Source organism: Podarcis erhardii (genome assembly GCF_964252035.2).
Source record: "Podarcis erhardii genome assembly, chromosome: 13".
NCBI classification, from domain to species: domain Eukaryota; kingdom Metazoa; phylum Chordata; class Lepidosauria; order Squamata; family Lacertidae; genus Podarcis; species Podarcis erhardii.
The window spans coordinates 42,365,146-42,387,205 of NC_138502.1; the positions used below are offsets into that span (position 1 = coordinate 42,365,146).

General features: G+C 45.5%; 1 protein-coding gene across 1 annotated transcript in view; it reads right to left on the reverse strand.

Annotated features, from left to right (window-relative positions):
• The window catches only part of MRC2 (mannose receptor C-type 2), an 85,885-nt gene extending 64,607 nt beyond the window's left edge, over positions 1 to 21,278 (reverse strand). Inside the window, exons 1-3 of the mRNA XM_081837605.1 lie at positions 20,911 to 21,278; positions 7,006 to 7,413; positions 2,572 to 2,745 (exon numbers count right to left, since the gene is read on the reverse strand). Coding sequence (XP_081693731.1) covers positions 2,572 to 2,745; positions 7,006 to 7,413; positions 20,911 to 21,013 — 685 coding nt within the window. The 5' untranslated portion in view covers positions 21,014 to 21,278. The remainder of the gene's footprint in view (positions 1 to 2,571; positions 2,746 to 7,005; positions 7,414 to 20,910) is intronic.
• Between the last annotated feature and the right edge of the window lie 782 nt (positions 21,279 to 22,060).

A 22,060-nucleotide genomic window follows, 5' to 3' on the forward strand; every position in this document is an offset into this window, starting at 1 on the left:
CAGGAGCAGGGACCGAACAACAGGAGCTCACTCCATCGCGGGGATTTGAACCTCCGACCTTCTGATCGGCAAGTCCTAGGCTCTGTGGTTTAACCCACAGCGCCACCCGCATCCCTTACATATCATAAATCCCTGCATATTTTACAGAAACTATTCCATTCAGTATTCCATTATTACACCCACCATAACTTATTTATACTGCTGAATTTATCTTAATGCTGCCAACGTTTTCAGCTGTACACAGTTATTTCCCATATATTCAGTATTCAATAAACGATTTCCAGTCTTCTTTAAACTTATGTCCTGCTTGTTTTCTTATTCTATATGTTAAGTCTGCGAGTTGTGCATATTCTGTCAACTCTAGTTGCCATTAGAACTTCTTTGGTTGGGACCTTGCTCATTTTCCATTTTGGGGCTAACAAAACATGGGTTACAATAGTGGCATACATAAATAACCTTTTCTGACACCTGGGAATTTCAGTCTGGATTATCCCCAACAGAAAGGACTCTGGTGGGGTTTTTTTTGGGGGGGGAGTACTTTTAATTTTTTTTTCCAATTCATTAGGGTTCATTTCCTAATATTATTTTACCCTTCAACACGTCCACCACATATCAAAGAACATGCCCTCCGCCTCTTTATACTTCCAGCACTTATGTGATCAGTCTGACACAACCTCACAAACCTACTAGGAGTTAAATACCATCTGTGATTCATTTTCTGATAGCTCTCCTTCAAAGAAGAACATGCTGTAAACTTCAAGTCACTTTTCCAGAGTTTTAGGGAAGGCTTTTTTCCAGACTCTGTGTCGTGTGACAGGGTCCTGTGAGGTGGGGGGAGGGGAGAGAAGGCAGTGACTATACCTTATACAGTCATACCTCATGTTGCGTTTGCTTTGGGTCGAGCATTTTCAGGTTGCGTTCCGAGGCGACCCGGAAAGGGTTACTTCCGGGTTGCGCCGCTCGCGCATGTGCAGACGCGCAAAATGACATCACGCGCATGCGTAGAAGCGACGAATCGCGACCTACACCCACTCAGGTGCGGGTTGTGTTCCTTTCAGGTTGCGAACGGGCCTCCGGAACGGAACCCGTTCGCAACCAGAGGTACCACTGTACTTTATACAGTGGTACCTCTGGTTACATACCTAATTTGTTCTGGAGGTCCGTTCTTAACCTGAAACTGTTGTTAACCTGAAGCACCACTTTAGCTAGTGGGGCCTCCCGCCGCTGCCACGTGATTTCTGTTCTCATCCTGAAGCAAAGTTCTTAACCCGAGGTACTATTTCTGGGTTAGCGGAGTCTGTAACCTGAAGCGTCTGTAACCCGAGGTAGCACTGTAGCAGGAATAAGAGAAGATGGGACAGCAGTTTGGGAATGGCGATACGGCCTTCTATGGGCTTGCACTCCTTCCTTATCTTTAAACTGAGCACTCTGGGAAGCACCCATTCCATGTCTGTTATATTTTATATACATTTGTAAGATATTTAACTTACTTTGAGCCCTGAGGGGAAAGGACAGTCTCAAATTAATGCGTATATTGTTTACCCTTTGTCACAATACGGGAAAGAGACCGATCATTGGTGTATATAGAATACCAGACTTCCTCAACCTCGGCCCTCCAGATGTTTTGAGACTACAATTCCCATCATCCCTGACCACTGGTCCTGCTAGCTAGGGATCATGGGAGTTGTAGGCCAAAAACATCTGGAGGGCCAAGGCTGAGGAAGCCTATTCTATACAGTACTACAGCTTCTGCAGCACTTGCATGCCTATCTTATCTATTTACGGTGAACGCTACTTGTTTTAGTCCCTTGTCCCTAGACACCAGCATGGAATATTCATCAATACTCCAACTCTTGAGGGGGAAGACTGAATCACAGAAAACAGTGCAACCGCTATGGGCATGTGTGTGTGTGTGTGTGTGTGTGTGTGTGTAAACGGGACACTTACAGAAGGGTAGTGTAATGTTTCTAGGGGTTGCTCGTGCGTAAACCGGCGCCACACCTGGCTGGGTTGCCTGAGTGAACCCTTTCTGTCCGGACAGCCACTCACCCGTGGCTGTCTCAATCGCTGGCAGAATCGGTCAGTGGGCGTTTCTTGAACTTCCAGCAAAGAAGCTCTTTGACGCTTAGTCTCCGCCTACTCTCCCTGCGTAGAAGCCTTCTGCGCAAGGAGGGTGTGGGCAGCGGAGGACCCATGCTCTCCCCGCTGGTCTCCGGCGAGGAGTCATGGAGCCACCTCGCCGATTCCCCCATCTGCCCCCCTTCTCCACTAGTGTTACGCTGATTTCCTTCCCCAGAAGATGGGCTGCTTCTCTCCCTCCCGGGACGCTCTCTGTAATCCCTCTGGAGCCCTCCCTCTCCCTCTGGCTCCGATGGCAGTTCCCTGACAGGTAGATTTGGCAACCAAAACCCTGAAGGCTTAGAAGGCAGAAGGAAACCTTCCATGGTGTCTTAAGAAAGGAGGACTGTTTTTCGGTTGAACAGTTGGCACAAACCATCTGTTCACTCCTGTGGTTTGGCTGCTACATGCCCATCATTGCCCGTGATTTCCCACCCCACAGAAGCAGCTTACTCTTAATAGGGCAGAACCCCCATCTTTCATCTTTGCCGTAATCCTGTGTGGTGGCGCACCAGAGGTGACCATCTCCACGCCCCATGCTGGTGCAGTCATAGAACCACTGGTTGTCGTACTTGAAGGGAATGGTACAGGGCTTCCCATGAGAGTTGCCTTGAATGGTGTAAATTTCTGGAGGAACAGAAGAGAGAGAGATGAAACACACAGAGAGAAAGAGCTCATATGGAGAGTCCTTCTTTGATATGGATAGAGAGAGACTGCTTATCATTTAACCCCAAAGGCCTTGGCAACCTACAGGTGAAACTCAGAAAATTAGAATATCATGGAGAAGCTCTTCTGCATTGCTGGGTCTCATGTCTCTCATCTGTCTCTTGGCAAATCTCTTTTCTGATAAGAGCAGCTTTTGCATCTCATTTGGAAACCAAGGACCCAGAGTCTGGAGGAAGAATGGGGAGGCACACAATGCCAGATGCTTGAAGTCCAGTGTGAAGTTTCCACAGTCTGGGTTGATTTGGGGGGCCATGTCATCAGCTGGTGTTGGTCCACTGTGCTTCCTTAAGTCCAGGGTCAACGCAGCCGTCTACTAGGAGATTTTGGAGCACTTCATGTTTCCTTCCGCAGATGAGCTTTATGGGGATGCTGACTTCATTTTCCAGCAGGACTTTGGCACCTGCCCACACTGCCCAAAGTACCAAAACCTGGTTCAATGCCCATGGGATTACTGTGCTTGATTGGTCAGCAAACCCGCCTGACCTGAACCCCATAGAGAATCTATGGGTCATTGCCAAAAGAAAGATGAGAGACATGAGACCGAGCTATGCAGAAGAGCTGAAGGCTGCTATTGAAGCACCCTGGTCTTCCATAACACCTCAGCAGTGCCACAGGCTGATCACATCCATGCCACGCCGCATTGAGGTAGTAATTGATGCAAAAGGGGCCCAAACCAAGCACTGAGTACATATGCATGCTTCTACTTCTCAGAGGCCCAGTATTGCTCTATTCGCAGTCCTTGTTTTGCTGATTTCATTTAAAATTCTAATTTTCTGAGATTGTCAATTTGGGGTTTTCATCAGCTGTACACCATGATCATCACAATTATAACAAATAAAGGCTTGACATATCTCGCTTTGCATGTCATGAGTCTATCTCATATATTAGTTTCACCTTTTAAGTTGAATTACTGAAATAAATGAACTTTTCCACAATATTCTAGTTTTCCGAGTTTCACCTGTATGTTCTTGTAGCCCTAAGTTAAGATTCAACACGCCATTCCACAACTCCTCCGGCTAGCTGTGCCCTCACAGCATACCCTGCCTGACTTCAAATTAATCCAGCACATATTTGGGCTGGCGGGCTGCTCCACTGAGCACATGATGAAATTTTTTCCACATGCACCGAGAGTATGCGCGCACTGCTGCGCTACCAAAACAAACATAAAAATCCTGCATCAAGCGAGTTGTTCAGAACACAGGGCTTGTTTGTTAAGGGCAGGATTCTGAAGCACAGCTGGCTGAAAAAGCTTCAAGATCATCAAACTAGCAGAAGGCAAAGACATCAAATAAGACCATTTGCATCTGAGCCCCTAAATATTCAGCAGGGAAACTGATCTCTCACAGGGTTTGGAAACGTACATGCGTTGGCCTCAATTCCCAAAGCAAAAGGTTTAGTCTATTTACTGCGGCAAAAATAGGAGACACTTAAAAAAGGTCTTCCCGACTATTCAATCCAGAATTGGATCGCAAGGTTTTGGGGGTTTGGCATTGTCTGAAAAGTTAGCACATCAAAAGCGGACTGGGAAGAGGCAAGGCAAAACAAGAACTTCTTTGAAATGCGATTCCCCTCTTCCTCTCCTAATATATCAACAACGCAGAGGTGGTGAGGATTTGCCCTCTGTGAGCTCATTTGTCCTTTCAGAAAGGCACACTGACTTGACTTATGAATTTTAGGCTACGACTCCATTCGTATTCGTAAACTGGTCCAAGTTCTCAGTTTTTTGTTCATTTGGTCACCTTGCAATACATGTATATGTATTCAGGTATTTTTTTTCCTCCCAAAAAAGTCCGCATCAACGTAGCCCAAATTTTCTGCCAAAGAACAGCTCAGTTCCATGAAGTAAATAAATTACTCAAATTAAACAAAAATGGCATTTTTATTATGCACTTATTCTGAAGAAAGGTTAAAGAGCACTGGAACGCTGATCCTCTGGAAATTTGGTCCTCCATCTAGCTCCTTAGATTCTATCAGGTACCTGCCTATGTACCTCTGCCTATCTTTGCAGCCTTGAGGGATAGAAAAGCAACCTTTCGCGGAACCGTTCAGTGCCACATCACAGAGCAGTTTTATGCTGCAATTTAGAACACACATAGGTTTGGTGAAAGAGGGTTCCATCCAGGCTAAATTAGTTGAACTTTAATCCTGCGCTCATTTTAGTGGAACCTTTGTTAGTCATGGCTAACTTTCTTCGCTGGAAATCAAAGGGTGCTCCCAGACGGACAATTTAGCAGCACGGAATCGCTGTTCTGCTTTAAGCTGGAAGTGGAATAGCTACTCTAATACCCTGTAGCCAAATGGGCAATCTCTCTTTCCCTAGCCTTGTAAGTTAAGAGAGAGAGAATCTGCTCTGTGACCACTGTGTGAGGATAAAAAAGGTAAAGGGAACCCTGACCATTAGGTCCAGTTGTGGCCGACTCTGGGGTTGCGGCGCTCATCTCGCTTTATTGGCTGAGGGAGCCGGCGTACAGCTTCCGGGTCATGTGGCCAGCATGACTAAGCCGCTTCTGGCGAACCAGAGCAGCGCACGGAAACGCCGTTTACCTTCCCGCCGGAGTGGTACCTATTTATCTACTTGCACTGGCGTGCTTTCGAACTGCTAGGTTGACAGGAGCAGGGACCGAGCAACGGGAGCTCACCCCGTCGCGGGGATTCGAACCGCCGACCTTCTGATCGGCAAATCCTAGGCTCTGTGGCTTAACCCACAGCGCCACCCACGTCCCTACTGTGTGAGGATAAAGGATTACAAACTGTCTCCCCCTGCCTCACTACCAATCACAGTTGCCTTAAACTGCAGGCTCTTTTTTTGGCGGTGGGGGAAACCAGATTTAAAGGTAGTATTATTTAGGTAAATGGAAGGGTTACTGTGACACAGCTGATTCCTAGGAGAGCTAGATCCTAGAGAAGGAAATGGTTAGAATGCAATTGACAAAACAGCTGAGCAATCTCCAAAGGCCATATGATCTAACCCAGGCATGGCCAAACTTGGACCGCAGCTGTTTTTTGGGACTACAATTCCCATCATCCCTGACCACTGGTCCTGTTAGCTGGGGATGATGGGAGTGGTAGTCCCAAAACAGCCAAAATTGTAATGAAATAGATCATCTAAACCTGGAGAAAATGTACAACTGTTCTATTGAGCCATAAAACTCAGAATTTTTGAGCAATGAATAAAAACAAAATCTGAACTGCAAACATGTTTATTTTATTTCGTAAAATTTGTACATCGCTTGATTGTGGGGGGCAAAAAAAAAAAGTCTCAAAGGGGTTTACGGAAAGATAAAGTGGGGGGTGCTTTTTAAATATGTTTTTGCAAATTCTTCATTGAAAGTGAGTAAAAGCGTAGCTATTTCACAGCAGGGGCCCAGTGTGGAAACAGCCAGAAGGCAACCAACTTAACCTGGATTCAAACTAAAGCAATTCAAACCACAATTTCACTATGCAGCTGTTTCCAATGCAAACTGAGGCTGATGTTTGAACTTAAGCGTTATTTAGACTGAATGGTGGTCGGTGGCTTTGGCGATGGCCCAGACTTTGGCAAAACGAAACTCAAGAGAGACAGTTAAAATATGGTGGGAACGCAGTGAGCATCGCGGATCAGAGGAAAAGAATCAAGGACCTATCTTTCAGAAATACAGCACCGTTTTCCCGTTTGCGTTGGCTTTTACAAACAGTTGGAAATTTTACGATTTCTGACGCTCCACTCAACTATGATTTGCAGAGCAATCCTAAGCTCTGAAAACTCCTACAACTCCGTGCAGAACATAGAAGGAACCACTTTTGCTGTGCTAGAACCAGCATTGGGGCAGCTGAGAGACCGGCCTTCTGAATTCGCACAGCAAACCCGTGAAACACATACAGTGGTATCTTGGTTCTCGAATTAAATCCGTTCCGGGAGTCCGTTCGACTTCAGAAAACGTTTGAAAACCAAGGCACGGCCTCCGATTGGCTGCAGGAGCTTCTTGCACTCAATTGGAAGCCGTGTTGGACGTTTGGCTTCCGAAAAACGTTCGCAAACCAGAACACTCACTTCTGGGTTTGCAGCATTCAGGAGCCGATTTGTTTTGGAGTCAATCCATTCGACTACCAAGGTACCACTGTGCTACCAGCAACAGCAAAGAATGAGGAAGAAAAGTTTCAAAGCTCTACTAGAGGCTTTACCCGAATACGGCCTGGAGCACAAATCTTCATCGTGGCCATAGATCTTCCACTGGCCTCCCCGTGCCTGATCACCCCTCTCCGATGGCGTCAGTGACCAGTTCCCCAACCTGGAGCTCAAATACTGGGAAAGCTGGTCACCCAGGCTCCGGCAGTTCCACCGCATGTTGACAGATTCCCGGTCGCACTCATAGGTGCCTAGTGCCTGGGCTGTTGCACTGGAGTTTGCAGACTTCCAGGAGACCCCCAAGCACTGCATGGTCCCAACGTTGAAAAGCCGGTTCCGGGAAACCCATTTCCACTTCTGAGCTGGGAGGCTGGTGTTGCAGCTCTTAGAAATTTTCACTAAAGAGTCCTTAGTCTCCAAGCAGCCTTGCAGACCACTGCTATAGATGAGGAATATCCCAGAGTCTGTGAAAATTAAAACAAAATACAGTCATACCTCGGGTTACAGATGCTTCAGGTTGTGTTTTTTCGGGTTGCGGATCCACCGAAACCCGGAAGTACCGGAAAGGATTACTTCCGGGTTTCAGCAGTCACGCATGTGCAGACGCGCTAAATCACGCGTTGCACATGCGCAGAAGTGCCGAATCGCAACCCGCACACGCGCAGACGCACCACTTCGGGTTGCGAACGTGCATCCCGCATGGATCACGTTCGCAACCCGAGCGTCCACTGTATACTTTTTATATACAGTGGTACCTTGGGTTACATATGCTTCAGGTTACATACGCTTCAGGTTACAGACTCCGCTAACCCAGAAATATTACCTCGGGTTAAGAACTTTGCTTCAAGATGAGAACAGAAATCGTGCAGCGGTGGCGCAGCGGCAGCAGGAGGCCCCATTAGCTAAAGTGGTGCTTCAGGTTAAGAACAGTTTCAGGTTAAGAACGGACCTCTGGAACGAATTAAGTTCTTAACCCGAGGTACCACTGTATAAAAAAACCCTCCATGTAGTTAGCAACTCCCTGTCACAGACAGGACCATCCTCACAACAACACAGGTCAACCCATTAATTCAGAGGCCAAGTTGCTCACCAAGGCAAGGCAGTTTGAACCTATTCAACTGATCCTGACCTGACTGCACTGGCCCACAATTAAGTTTCTGAGCCCAAATCACAGTGCTGGTTTTGGCCTACAAAGCTTTAAAAGACTCAGGACTGCAATATCTCAAGGGCCGCCTCTCCCTTATATGAACCAACCCAGACCCTGTAATGATAATCATCTGAGGCCCTTCTTTGTGTGCCCCCTCCATGAGAGGTCCAGAGGGTGACAACATGAGAAGGGGCCTTTTCTGCAATGACTCCCCGTTTGCAGCATGCTCTCCCCAGAGAGGCTCACCTGGGGCCTTCATAACGTACCTTTAGGCACCTGTCAAGTGTTACATTCTACTCAGGATGCGAACGGGGCTCCATAATGGATCCCGTTCGCATGCAGAGGTACCACTGTACTATATTTTGTGTTCTTATTTTGTAATTTTATGTTCCCCCGTGATCTTTGGAGAAAGGTTGGTATACACATTTAATAAACAAATGCATGAAATGAAATGAAAACCTGAGTTAGAGCAGGCATAATGTGGAATAGTGCCCAGATCTGGTGGGATCTGCTTTCAATAGCCCCATAGTGGTAGCAAACAGCTCTGCAGGAATCAAGTACGAAGTAGTTTCCCAGATGGCAACCAGAATAGTACTGTATACAACCACCTCTGAATAGGAAAACATGCATTTTTGCAGAACCGCATTTTACTTGCTGCTTTGCTTAAAACCCCAAACGGTTATTAAAACCGGCAATTACCTTCTCGCACCAAGCCAATCTCTTTAGCAAAGTTCCTTTCAAGACCCAGGCCATAGCTGGAGTGGGGCCTTTGCCATGTTTCTGGCCATGTTTCAAGACCCAGGCCATAGCTGGAGTGGGGCCTTTGCCATGTTTCTAGATTTTATATAATGTGCTGTTCAGATGACCATAACACTTCCGTCAGCAGAATGTGAGGGGAACTGATTTTCCTCCTGTAGCACAGCCCCCCCCCCCCCGCCTCCATAATTCTGCTCCAAAGGGTTGGGGAACCCTCCGCAAGGGAATCGCCAGAAATGGATTGCTTCCATGTCCTGCTGATGGAAGCCATACTAACACAATACAACCATCTCAAACCCTCCAAGAGTCCCTATTTCCCAGGGACAGCCCCAAATTTACAGAAGCAGTTTATGATTTAAACCCGGAATGTCCCGCTTTTCCTTAGGACATCCCTATTTTCAGGGTGGAATTGATTTAAATCAAATCTATTTAAATCACGATTTAAATTACTAGTCGCTGGGACTTCCGGGTTGGCGCCATCGCCGAATGGCGGACTCCCTCCGAGCTCTGGAGGGAGCCTGCTCGGCAGGGGCTGGGTTCTACCGCGCCGGCGACGCGGGGACCCTTAAAAACCATGGCCGCTGAAATCCATGGGCATGGTGACTCGGCGGGCACCGTTTGCGCCCCCCCCGACCACGCGAAGGAGCCTTTTTAAAGGCTACGGAGCGGGTGACTGGGGGGGGGGTGGTGCTGTGAGTCCTCCGCTTCCCCTGCCGAGTGAAGCCGCATGCCATTTGGCGGAGAGCGCTGACTTCTTCCATTGAAAATCTGGACTTAAAAGAATAACCCGTGAGTAATTGGAACTTGGATTAAAAAGGGGAACAATTTTTTTCTTAAATTCGGAGCGAGCGGGGGAGGTGCAAAAAGGAAGTCAGCCTCCCCCCTGTTGTAGAGGAGCTAAAGCAAGGGACCTGACAACTAAGATCGAGTGCAACCTTTTTTTTTTTATAAAGTTATTAATTTCGCGATGGAAAATTATAAGTTGGGCTGGAGGAGAAAAGTGGAATGTGAATTAAAATACACACCCCCCCCGAAAAACCCCGGGAGCGATCCGTGAGCGCGCCGGGAGAGGAGAAATAGAGGTTTTGACAGCTGTCAAAGGAGCTGCCAAAACTGAAGAACAAAAAGAGAACTTTGTTACGAGGACTTTGCTGGTTACATTTGTTATAAATTGGATATAAACTGTTTAAAACAAGGAATAATAAGTTACTTTGACTGGTGGGTGTGATCGGGAAGGAAACTGAGTTATTATAATCCCTCTAAAGGAGCTGTGGGTCATTACAAGTATTGCTGGCATGGAATTTGAATCGGACTTTTTATCTCCTGGGAAACTGCAGAAATGGAACACTATTTTGTCTACAGAGGTCTATACACTAAAGGAGACAATAGATTTATCTATTGAAGAATGGAAGGGACTTGATGTAATGTTTTGTTCCTGAATAACAAAGCCTCTGTAGAGGAATTACAAGCTTTTTGGAATTAGAACATTTGTGCAGGAGAGCAGGGGGGGAAAAAAAGAGGAGAAGAGAGAACAACAAGAACAACAAGAATAACAAGAACTGGACAAAGTTGGAAGATAGACCCCTTCCAAGATTGGACATTCGAAATCAAAGATGACCAAAAGACGGCAAAGACTATTAAAAAGACGGCAAAGCGGACTGGTGAAGGACTATGGCTTAGATGTGGGAGCTCCAGGACGACAGTAGACATTGACGGACATTGGGAACGCAACCGGGAAAGGGGGGAGGGAAATTTGGAATCCAAAGGGTGTTAAATTACATTTTATTCTTTTTTCTATTTTTTTTTATGTTAATCTGTATTGTATATTAAAGAGGGGAACTCGTGGAAGGGAACAGGTCGATTTTAGGGGATGGGAAAATATTTTTTAAATTGGGTTAATGATAATAACTTTAAAACTTGGGGTAAGAATTTGCTGAATCTATTTGAAAGAACTGGAATACAAGAGGGGGAGGGGAGGGGAAGTCCTGGAAAGATGACATTGAAAATAAGGCCTTAAATTTGGATGTTTTTCTTTTCTGTTATATTTGAAAATTTTTAATAAATATTATTAAAAAAAATAAATAAATTACTAGTCGCTGTGGTCTAAACCACTGAGCCTCAAGGGCTTGCCAATCAGAAGGTCGGTGGTTCGAATCCCTGTGACGGGGTGAGCTCCCGTTGCTCTGTCCGAGCTCCTGCCAACCTAGCAGTTCGAAAGCACGCCAGTGCAAGTAGATAAATAGGTACCGCTCTGGTGGGAAGGTAAACGGCATTTCCGTGTGCTGCTCTGGTTTCGCCAGAAGCGGCTTAGTCATGCTGGCCACATAACCCGGAAAAACGGTCTGCGGACAAACGCTGGCTCCCTCAGCCTGTAAAACGAGATGAGCGCCGCAACCCCAGAGTCATCTGCAACTGGACTTAACTGTCAAGGGTCCTTTACCTTTACCTTTTTAAGACTTGATTTAAATCACTAGTCAGTAAGACTTGATTTAAATCATATTTTTTACAGAAAGACTCATTCTTGCTGGTATAATCTTAATATTTACAACCAGAAGAAGGTTTCATCTTTGGAATAATAAATTTTCAGAGTTGTTTTTACAGTTCTATCAAAATTACTCATTTGGTTATACTATTAGAAAGAAAAAGACAGGTAATTATGAAATTATTGTTAATATTTGGACAACTTTTCTGCTGTACTTTATTGGAAGGAGAATAATAATCATTTCCTTAATAACAATTTAAACAATTTATTTAACTAAAACAATAACATTATAGCATATGTATCCATGTTTGTAAACTGATGTGGTTAAACGATTTTTTTAAAAAACAACAACACAACCTTAGACTGAGTTTTAGCACACATGAAAAGCTTAAAACAAATCCTTATTTCCCGATGAATAACCTTTGGACTATAATGTAACTTAAATAGAAAACTATCTTTAGAAAGCATTTCATCCAAAAGCATTTTATTTTAAAAATCCAATTTAAATCAAAAAATCTGATTCAAATTTAAAAAAATCCGATTTAAATTTTAAAAATCTTGTGTGTGTGTGTGTGTGTGTGTGTGTGTTTAAAATCACTGATTTTTATCCACCCTGGAGGGTGTGGAGTTATGTGACCCACCGAACCAAGGAGATAAGTAACTTACAGGGAAGCTTTTTTTATGTTCAATGTTTTATTATGTTTTTATATAGGCTGGAAGCTGCCCAGAGTGACTGGGGCAACCCAGTCAGATGGAATGGGTACTGTTATTGTTGTTGCTGTTGTTGTTGAACAGGGCATCCCTATTTTCATTGGAGAAATCTTGGAGGGTATGCCATATGGATTTTTTTTTTAATCATTCACTCTCAATATCCCTTTCCGTGCAGGTACAAAAGGAAGCAATGGTGTCATTCCCCCAAAAAAACAAAAGACAAGACATAACAGGTTCTGGGAAAGATGAGCTCTCCCGAGGCTTCGCCATGCTCCTGGATAGATGAGTTTAGAAACCATAAGGAACAGTTATGGACCACAGGTATGAAGTTTACGGCATGTAGTACCCTAAGAGAGAATATTATGAAAATGATATGCAGGTGGTACATGACACCAGTCAAGCTTGCAAAAATATATCATGTGTCCGATAATAAGTGTTGGAAATGTAAAGAAAATGAAGGTACATTTTTTCACCTTTGGTGGACGTGCCCAAGGATTAAGGCTTTCTGGGAAATGATATATAATGAAATGAAAAAGGTATTTAAGTATACCTTTCTGAAGAAACCAGAGGCCTTTCTCCTGGGCATGGTCAGCCAATTGGTGTCAAAAAAGGATAGAACTTTCTTTATGTACGCCACAACAGCAGCAAGAATACTTATCGCAAAGTATTGGAAGACACAAGATCTACCCACTCTGGAAGAATGGCAGATGAAAGTAATAGACTATATGGAGTTGGCAGAAATGACTGGCTGAATCCGGGACCAGGGAGAAGAGTCGGTGGAAGAAGACTGGAAGAAATTTAAAGATTATCTGCAGAAATATTGTAAAATTATTGAAAGTTAAAATGATGTTGGACTGAAACGAAGCAGTTTTAGTAATAAGGTTAAAATGAATTTGTAAAAATAGATTGATAACAGATGAAAATATAAAGTTATAAGGTGTTAAGATATTGGATTAAGATTAAAAACAAAGAGGGAAAGGATTTGTTGAACTAAATAATGTGAATTGGAATACAGAAAAGGGAGGTGTGAGGGAGTCAGGGAAACAAGTAAAGGAAGTATAAGACAAAGAAAAGATGGATTTTTTTAAAAGTGGTTTTTCTTTTTCTCTTTGTATTTTGTATCTTGATTTTTGTATTTCTTTTATCTTGTTATTTCTCTTTACTAAGCTTCTTTGTTCTGTAAAACCTTAATAAATATATATTTTTAAAAAAAATAGAAACCATAAGGTCATATTCAACTGTCCAGACCAGAAAAAGAATTTGTGCCTATGACCGAAAGGGAGAGATCGGCTGACTCTAAAAACAGACAAAGGGCTAAAAGTAGAAAATTACCACTTGCAGGAAAACTTAGAAAATTACAGCCGCTGGAGGTTTCAGAAGCTTTTACAGGAGGGGCAAACACAAAGGCAAGTTACCTGAGGAGGGAAGAGCAAAGCCACAAAATACTCTCTTAATATGGGCCCTCCTAGCCCTGCCTTTGTGGTCTAGCAAGTCTCACACAGGGAGTTGAAGTGCCGAAAAAAATGGAGATAGGAATATATTTTCCTCCATTACATTTCCTGCCCTTCGGATGTGGCTGTATGACGCTGAGCCATAATATGCTGTCTAAACATGTTCTTAGCCTTTTCTTTTTTAAAAAACACACCCTGAAAGGTGAATTTCAGCATTGCTAAGGATGCTTCCAGACTGCTGACTCCTGGCACAACCCGATCGTTACTCTTCTGTCGTAAACGGCTAGCAGAATCCCAACCGGTGCCGGATTAAACCCTGCAGAGGCCCCTAGGCAGTCAAAATCTCGGGGGATCCCCTCACAAATTTTAGGAGAGAAGAAAGCTTGATTGACACTTTCTTTCAAGATCAGTATTTCAAAATCAATTATGATTTTGATCCGTTGTCCCAGCGCCCCCTGTTAAGTCGTGGGTGAGCATATCAGACAACACAGCGATTCTTCCAAAGCTGCTCTTTATTTGTAAGCTGGAACAGAACTGAACTGAGGAGCTCAGTCAGCCTGCTTATATAGAACTCCAGAACAACGTAACTGTAGCAACTTTCTAAAACTATCCAATCACTGAACGTCACTTTCAATCCTTCATTTGCATACAAACTATCCAATCACTGAACGTCACTTTCGGTCCTTCATTTGCATAACTATCTACAGTATCCCCCTGCTGGCCCAGGGTGAGAACTTCAGTACATAACACCCCCTAAAAGGCATGGGGCCCACAGGCCGGTGCCTAATCTGCCTACAGTCATACCTTGGGTTACAACCGCTTCAGGTTGCGTTTTTTCAGGCTGCGGACCGCCAAAACCCAGAAGTACCGGAACAGGCGCGGGTTGCGAACATGCATCCCGCATGGATCACATTCGCAACCCAAGCGTCCACTGTATTTGGTAAATGGGCACTGATCCCGATCATCTTTCCACATTATGGCTGCATCCACGCACCAGGGAACTCTGGGAATTGTAGTTCTGTGAAGGGAATCAATGCAAAATGACGCCTTCCATCTGTGGCAAAGGACTCCTCTCAGGCGATGCTCCTTTCCTACGAGGAAGAGAGCCTGTGGACCTAACCCCAAGCCAGGAAGTTGCTTTCGAGGTTAGAAAATATAGCATTTTTTAATTTTTGGGTGGCGAGACCTGAAGGAAGTGGAAAACTCTATATCCAACTTTGTGAAAGGATTCTCTTAAAACAGGCGCAGGCAAACTCGGCCCTCCAGATGTTTTGGGACTGCAACTCCCATCATCCCTAGCTAACAGGACCAGTGGTCAGGGATGATGGGAGTTGTAGTCCCAAAAACATCTGGAGGGCCGAGTTTGCCTATGCCTGTTTTAAAACAACCCTCAAGTACTGCTGCTGAAGGAAGCACGTCCAGTTGTGCACTCAAGAAGGCTCTTCTGACTTTTGGATATGTTAGATCCTGCAGATAATAATAATAATAATAATAATAATAATAATAATAATAATAATAAATAAATAAATAAATAATAAATAATAATAATAAATTTTATTTATATCCCGCCCTCCCCAGCTGAAGCCGGGCTCAGGGCGGCTAACAACAATAAAATAATACAACATTCTAAAATCATTTCATTATAAAATTAATTCAAATCAAATTGATGGCAACCATTGGGCTAGAGTGCTGTGAAGACTGCCAAAGGAGGGAGTCAGGCTGTGCCCTGGCCAAAGGCCTGGTGGGACAGCTCTGTCTTGCAGGCCCTGCAGAAAGATGTCAAGTCCCGCAAGGCCCTAGTCTCTTGTGACAGAGTGTTCCACCAGATCGGAGCCACAGCCGAAAAGGCCCTGGCTCTAGTTGAGGCCAGCCTAACCTCTCTGTGGCCTGGGACCTTCCAGATGTTTTTGTTTGAAGGCCATAAATTCCTCTGTGGGACATACCAGGAGAGGCGGTCCCGTAAGTACGAGGGTCCTAGGCCGTATAGGGCTTTAAAGGTTAAAACCAGCACCTTAAACCTGATCCTGTATTCCACCGGGAGCCAGTGCAGCTGGTATAGCACCGGGTGAATGTGATCTCGCAGTGAGGACCCCGTAAGGAGTCTCGCCGCGGCATTCTGCACCCGCTGGAGTTTCTGGGTCACTCTCAAGGGCAGCCCCACGTAGATGATATGCTACTGTTATCAAGAGGGCTATCTGCAAAGCAGTCATACCAGGGACTCAATTTTCTCATTGCAAGAAGATTATTTTGTGGTCCAGTATAAAACGGGCATCGCCTCAATACATTCTAATGCTCTGCTCGGACCTAAACTTAATAACTGATGTGGTTGAAAAGCCAAAAGTGCATAACCTTAAATCGATGGCTTTCATCCAGCTTGCTTCCAAGTGAATCCAGCAGAACGAAATGAACCAAGACATTCAGACAGAGCCAATGGCCTCATCCAGACCTGTGTGAGAATGGAAGCTTCACATCGCAAAGTGACATTTGAAACCCAACTTGGTACAGAGGAAACGTGTTGAAGGAATTTACACTGCACAACATCCAGAGGGTTTAAATTAGCATCGGAATCCCATAAAGTAACTGAGCTCAAGGTTTAGCCAAGTACTGCAGAAATAAAGTTATGGCCTTTTGTTTGTTTGTTTGTTTTAAAAAAGCAGCAGAATTTGAATAGCTTTTTCTATGCCAATATTCTTGTTGATCTCAGAAGGTTGAAAATCTATTCCCAAATATTTAAAAACTGTTACTTGTTCAATAAGCTGCTCACCTAAATACCATTTGGGGAAGATGTGTGTATCATTTAGAAAACACCTTCTTTTTAGCAATATTCAGAAAATACCCTCACACCCATTTTTTTTCTGGACTAGACTTGTAGGATCATCTGCATCCAATAAAACAGAAATCTTTTTTTGTGGCCAACTTGGAGACGTGATAAGTTAGTGATGACAGAAACTCAACAATATCATTTGTAAATAGGTGAAATAGGACAACAGCTTAAAAATGGCACGGGATCTGTAAAAGATGGCTCTTTGGTACACTGCACTTTCTGGCACGTATTAATATACAAAGTTTTAAAGAGAAAAGGGAGTATTTTTTTATAGTTAATTAGACTACTTTTCCCTGAAATCCCAAAAGGGCAATGCTGCCTTTAGATCAATAAAAGCTTCATAGTATATAAAGCACCTCTGAGGGTTATGTGTTTGTTTGTGTTTATATTGCAAAAACAGCCTAAAAAGGGGGGGGGGATTAAATCATTGCTCCAGAGCCTCTGTTGCAAGCTGTTTCAGAGGTTTTACACAAATAATAATAACAACACCCTTTTTAAAAACAACACTCAGAGGTGTTAAATGGTGCTTTAAAACGCTGCCCACACACCTGGCCACTGTTGGTGGCCAATCTGGATTTCCACAGAGAAAAGGTTTCCTATACAAAGCATCCCTCAGGTTGCTCCAGGTCAGTCGAGTTAAATTGCCTCCATGAGGACCTTCCATCCACCCTCCCAAGGGAAATCCATGCAGCAGTTGCAGGCAGAAGACTCAGGTCGCATAAACATGGATGCAAGTGTGAGACACTTTTGCCCCTACCAAACTAAAAGGTAAAGGTAAAGGGACCCCTGACCATTAGGTCCAGTCGTGGCCGACTCTGGGGTTGTGGCGCTCATCTCGCTTTGTTAGCCGAGGGAGCCAGCGTACAGCTTCCGGATCATGTGGCCAGCATGACAAATGGCAAACCAGAGCAGTGCATGGAAACACTGTTTACCTTCCCACCGGAGCAGTACCTATTTATCTACTTGCACTTTGAGGTGCTTTCGAACTGCTAGGTTGGCAGGAGCAGGGACCGAGCAACGGGAGCTCACCCCGTTGCGGGGATTCGAAGCACCAACTTTCTGATCAGCAAGTCCTAGGCTCTGTGGTTTAACCCACAGTGCCACCTGCGTCCCCCCCCCCAAACTACCAAAGTTAAATTCTGAATCAAACTGGAAGCCCGTCAGTGTGCATGAATCTAGTTTTTAACAGGTCAGCGGTTGTACTAAGGGAAACCTGGGAGAAATAGAGGATAAACTGGAGCAAATTCAACAGGGACATAAATGGAGAGAAGCTACAACGGGGCAGTGCGGAGCAATAAAGGGTCGAGAATCCTGGAATTTCTATGGAGGAAAAGCTGAAGTCCACCCCATACATTTACACCCCATGCCTTCCCCCGATGAATCACTGGGAATGTCATTTCTCTCAACAACTTTCAGCACCCTTAACAAACTTCCCTTTCCCAGAATTCTTTGGGTGAAGCCATGACGCTTGAAATGGCATAACAGTGCTTTAAATCATGGGTAGGCAAACTAAGGCCCAGGGGCTGGATCCAACCCAATCGCCTTCTAAATCCAGCCTGCAGACGGTCCGGGAATCAGCGTGTTTTTACATGAGTAGAATGTGTCCTTTTATTTAAAATGCATCTCTGGGTTATTTGTGGGGCACAGGAATTCGTTCATTTCCCCCCCAAAAAATATAGTCCGGCCCCTCACCAGGTCTGAGGGACAGTGGACTGGCCCACAGCTGAAAAAGTCTGCTGACCCCTGCTTTAAATGTATGAGTTGGGTGTGACCTACAGCACCCAAGTGTGGTATACAGACCAGGTTCCACTGCATGTTGATACTGATAGCTGGTTTGGCCAACTACAAGATGTTTCACAAAAAGCCTTTCCACATCACTGATACAGTGGTACCTCAGGTTAGGTACTTAATTCGTTCCAGAGGTCCATTCTTAACCTGAAACTGTTCTTAACCTGAAGCACCACTTTAGCTAATGGGGCCTCCCACTGCCGCTGTGCCGCCGGAGCATGATTTCTGTTCTCATCCTGAAGCAAAGTTCTTAACCTGAAGCACTATTTCTGGGTTAGCGGAGTCTGTAACCTGAAGCGTATGTAACCCAAGGTACCACTGTATTCGGGTCTGTTCCCTACTGGCCTGCCTTCTTCTGAGCTCACATGACACATACAGAACCAGAGAAGTGACTAACCAGAAAGTCTTCTGTTCTGTTGCCTGCAGTCATGCGATAACTTCCAAATTCTGGAAAAATAATGTTCGCAACTATCGGACTGGAATATTGTTCTGGTTTCCCTATTTTAAACAGCGGTGATGGGTGCTGTTTGCTTTTTGTGTTTTTGCTTCACAATTAGGAGAGAAGACTGCATTCAGAAGGCACTTTATTTCAGTTTCCTTCTGGCAATTTTTGTGTTCTTTCACAAAACGCAAAAGCCACTTCCGGGAAATCCAGCTGAATCCGACGTACTATTTCTGGGTTAGCGGAGTCTGTAACCTGAAGCGTATGTAACCTGAGGTACCACTGTACATTCTTGCATCTCTTTGCATGCTTTGTTTTACCAGCCTTCTCCAAGCTGGTGCCCTCCAGATGTTTTAGACTACAATTCCCATCTACCCCAGCTGGTTTTTACGTGTAAAAGGAGCTGCAGGCAGCAGAGGTCTGCATTTGGTTGGAGCAGCGTACTGTGGGAGTGGGGTGGTCCATTCCTCCTGCTCCCCATTTTCCAGGGGGTGACGCAGGAATACAAGTTTCTGCGAGTGTTGAGCAGGTACCTGGCTGGCTGGAGAGGTGCGCAAGCCGCTGGGTGGGAGGAGACAGAGAAGAGCATGTGGTTGTGAGTGATCTCCTACCCCAATCAGCCTATGCAATAAGCCATATATAAGCTGCTCACCCCTTCATGGATCACTGCCTTGCCATGGCGAAGGAGCTTGAATAACTCAGAGAAGCTATGAACTATGCCGAGCAGGGCACCCAAGATGAACAGATCATAGTGGAGAGTTTTGACCAAACGTGATCCACCTGGAGGAGCAGTAGTGATGTATGGAAGTGAGAGCTGCACCATAAAGAAGGCTGATCGCCAAAGAATGGATGCTTTTGAATTATGGTCTGGAGGAGACTCTTAAGAGTCCCATGGACTGCAAGAAGATCAAACCTATCCATTCTGAAGGAAATCAGCCCTGAGTGCTCACTGGAAGAAAAGACCCTGAAGCTGAGGCTCCAATACTTTGGCCACCTCACGAGAAGAGAAGACTCCCTGGAAAAGACCCTGGTGTTGGGAAAGATGGAGGGCACAAGGAGAAGGGGACGACAGAGGACGAGATGGCTGGACAGTGTTCTCGAAGCTACAAACATGGGTCTTACCAAACTGCGGGAGGCAGTGGAAGACAGGAGTGCCTGGAGTGCTCTGGTCCAGGGGGTCACGAAGAGTTGGACACGACTAAACGACTAAACAACAACAAAAGCTGCTCTCACTCCATCACTGCATCTTTTGCTCTAACTTCCCACCCAAAACTGAGACAACCCACCGACCACACACTGCTTCATTCCTGACCCTTTTCCCAACAGCTTCCTGCTCCCCCCATTTCCCAGCGGCTTCCTGATTTACTTTAAATTGCATTTTTTTCGCTTCGTAATCCACAATGGGGCTCTTTTAGAAATTTATCACGCTGCAACGTTTGTTTGTTTTTGTTAATCCTTTGGTTGCAGACTGCATGGAAACTGGAGCAAAAAAGCAGGGTTTTTATTTATTTCTTTAAATGTCACTGTCTGGCACAACTGACCGGGTCCAGACACTGGAGCAAGTTTTGCAAATTTGGCCAACTTGCAAGGCCAGTGTGCTTGCGAAGCAAATACACTGAGCCTTTGACAAAGCTCTGGGGACCAACAAATGCCTCTCATTAGTTTCTTGTCTCTATCACTGTTGTTGCTGGCCAAATCGCTATCCTCCTCCGAGGGACAATTGGGAGACCAGCTTGGAAAATGCGCTCGCTCTTGCTTTTGGAAACACTGATTCCTCTGGAAAAATCCGGTGGTGTGTTGGGGTTTTTATTACGGCTGGACACATGCAAAAAGCCTGCAGGGTTGCAAGGCAGAACTGGTGGGTGAGAGAATAAAATTCCCAAACCTCAGGGGCGCAGAAACAAGAGCATTTATTTCAAATGCACCAGGGATCAGCTCTTGCAACTAGAGAAAATCCTCTCTCTCTTTTTGCTGATGGGGAGGTAGAAGAGAAGCAAGTGTGCGCCCCCCCCCCCAGTTTCTTTCAAAAACAGCCACTTCCATCTCCTCCTCCCTTCGCAATTCCAAACCACATCTGGTTCCATTCAGGTTTCTCCTCCCCTCTGCAAAACGCAAGCTCGCGTACACCCCCCAAATGCCCCAACAACTGCCCAAAACGGGGGGGGGGAGGGAAATCAGGGTGGGGGGAAGAGTGCATGCTAACTTTGTGAGGAGCCGACCCCCCTTCTTTTTTTTTAAAGAAGCAGATCTACAAGTACCTCCTTTCACCACCACCACCCCCAACCTCCCGCCCTTCTTAAAAGACGCTGCAAGTTTGGAAGTGGAGGAAAAACAAACACATTTGGCCAACTCAGCCCTACCTGGGAGAAGAGCGCAGAGTCCGAGCTCAATGGTCAGAAGGATGCCCAGGGCGCATCTCAGCAAGCGAGGCCGTGGCGAAGAGGGGGGGCTGGGAAGTTTCATAGCTGGGGGCTGGGACTGATCTCCCTCTTCTCCTTCTTTTGCGTCTTTGCGCACTCTGTCTGTCTCTCTCTCTCCGTGCTGACTCAGGGTCCTTTCCTTCCCCTCCTCCTGTTGGGAAGGTGATGGGAGGGTAAAGAGACAGGGAGATGGGAGAGAGACAAGGAATGCGCCCCCCCTTCCAAAAAAAAAAAGCGCCCCTCCCCTGCCTTCTAAGAATTCAGACGCTGCGTCACGAGCCCCACAGGCTGCCCAGCCAGTTGTGGGCGGAAGGGAAATGGGGGGGCGGGGGGGGAGAGAAGCTTTCTCCAAGACTTCTCAAACTTTTTTCGTGGTTTGGCAAGCTGGATGTGCGCTAAGAGGAATTGCAACACGTTGCAAGTGAGGCGGAGGGGGACGGAGAGGAGGAAAGGAGAGAGAGAGAGGCTCTGGTTCCTGTTCTTCCCAAAGCCCTTCTTGCAAAGGGGGCGGGAAGCAAGCTCTCTCCCTCTGCCCACCTTAAAAAATCAAGAGCATTTCTTCCCACCGCAGCCGCACTTTTAAAAGACACCTCCTTTTTCCTCCCAGCTGCACTCGGGCATTTTTAAACGGGCGCGATGCTGCGCGCGGGTGCATGTTTTGTCTTGTTATGCAGGGGAAACGCAAGGAGAGCAGCTTTTGCAAAAGCCGGAGATGGCATAGGCTGCCTTGGATTGCATGGCGATATCAGGTCTACCTCCACTCAGCCCCAAAGTTAATGGACTAGATGTCTTGCAAATAATAAGGCTTCCCCCTCCCGCTCCAGTATTTTGCAACCCTGCATTTTGGGATGATTGGTCACCACCAATTTGTTATATTTCATATGCAACTCAAGAGCTGCAACGCTCCATCTTTTGGTGTCGCCTCCCCCCCCCCCCCGCCAGTGCGATAATCTGCTTCCAAATTTGCCACATGGGAAACTTCTACCCCCCCCACACACGGAAAAAGCATAAAATAGGCGGACCTATTATAAAATCACCAGACTGCAATGCATCCAAAATATTATCAAGACCAAGTCTCCTCCCCAAGTCG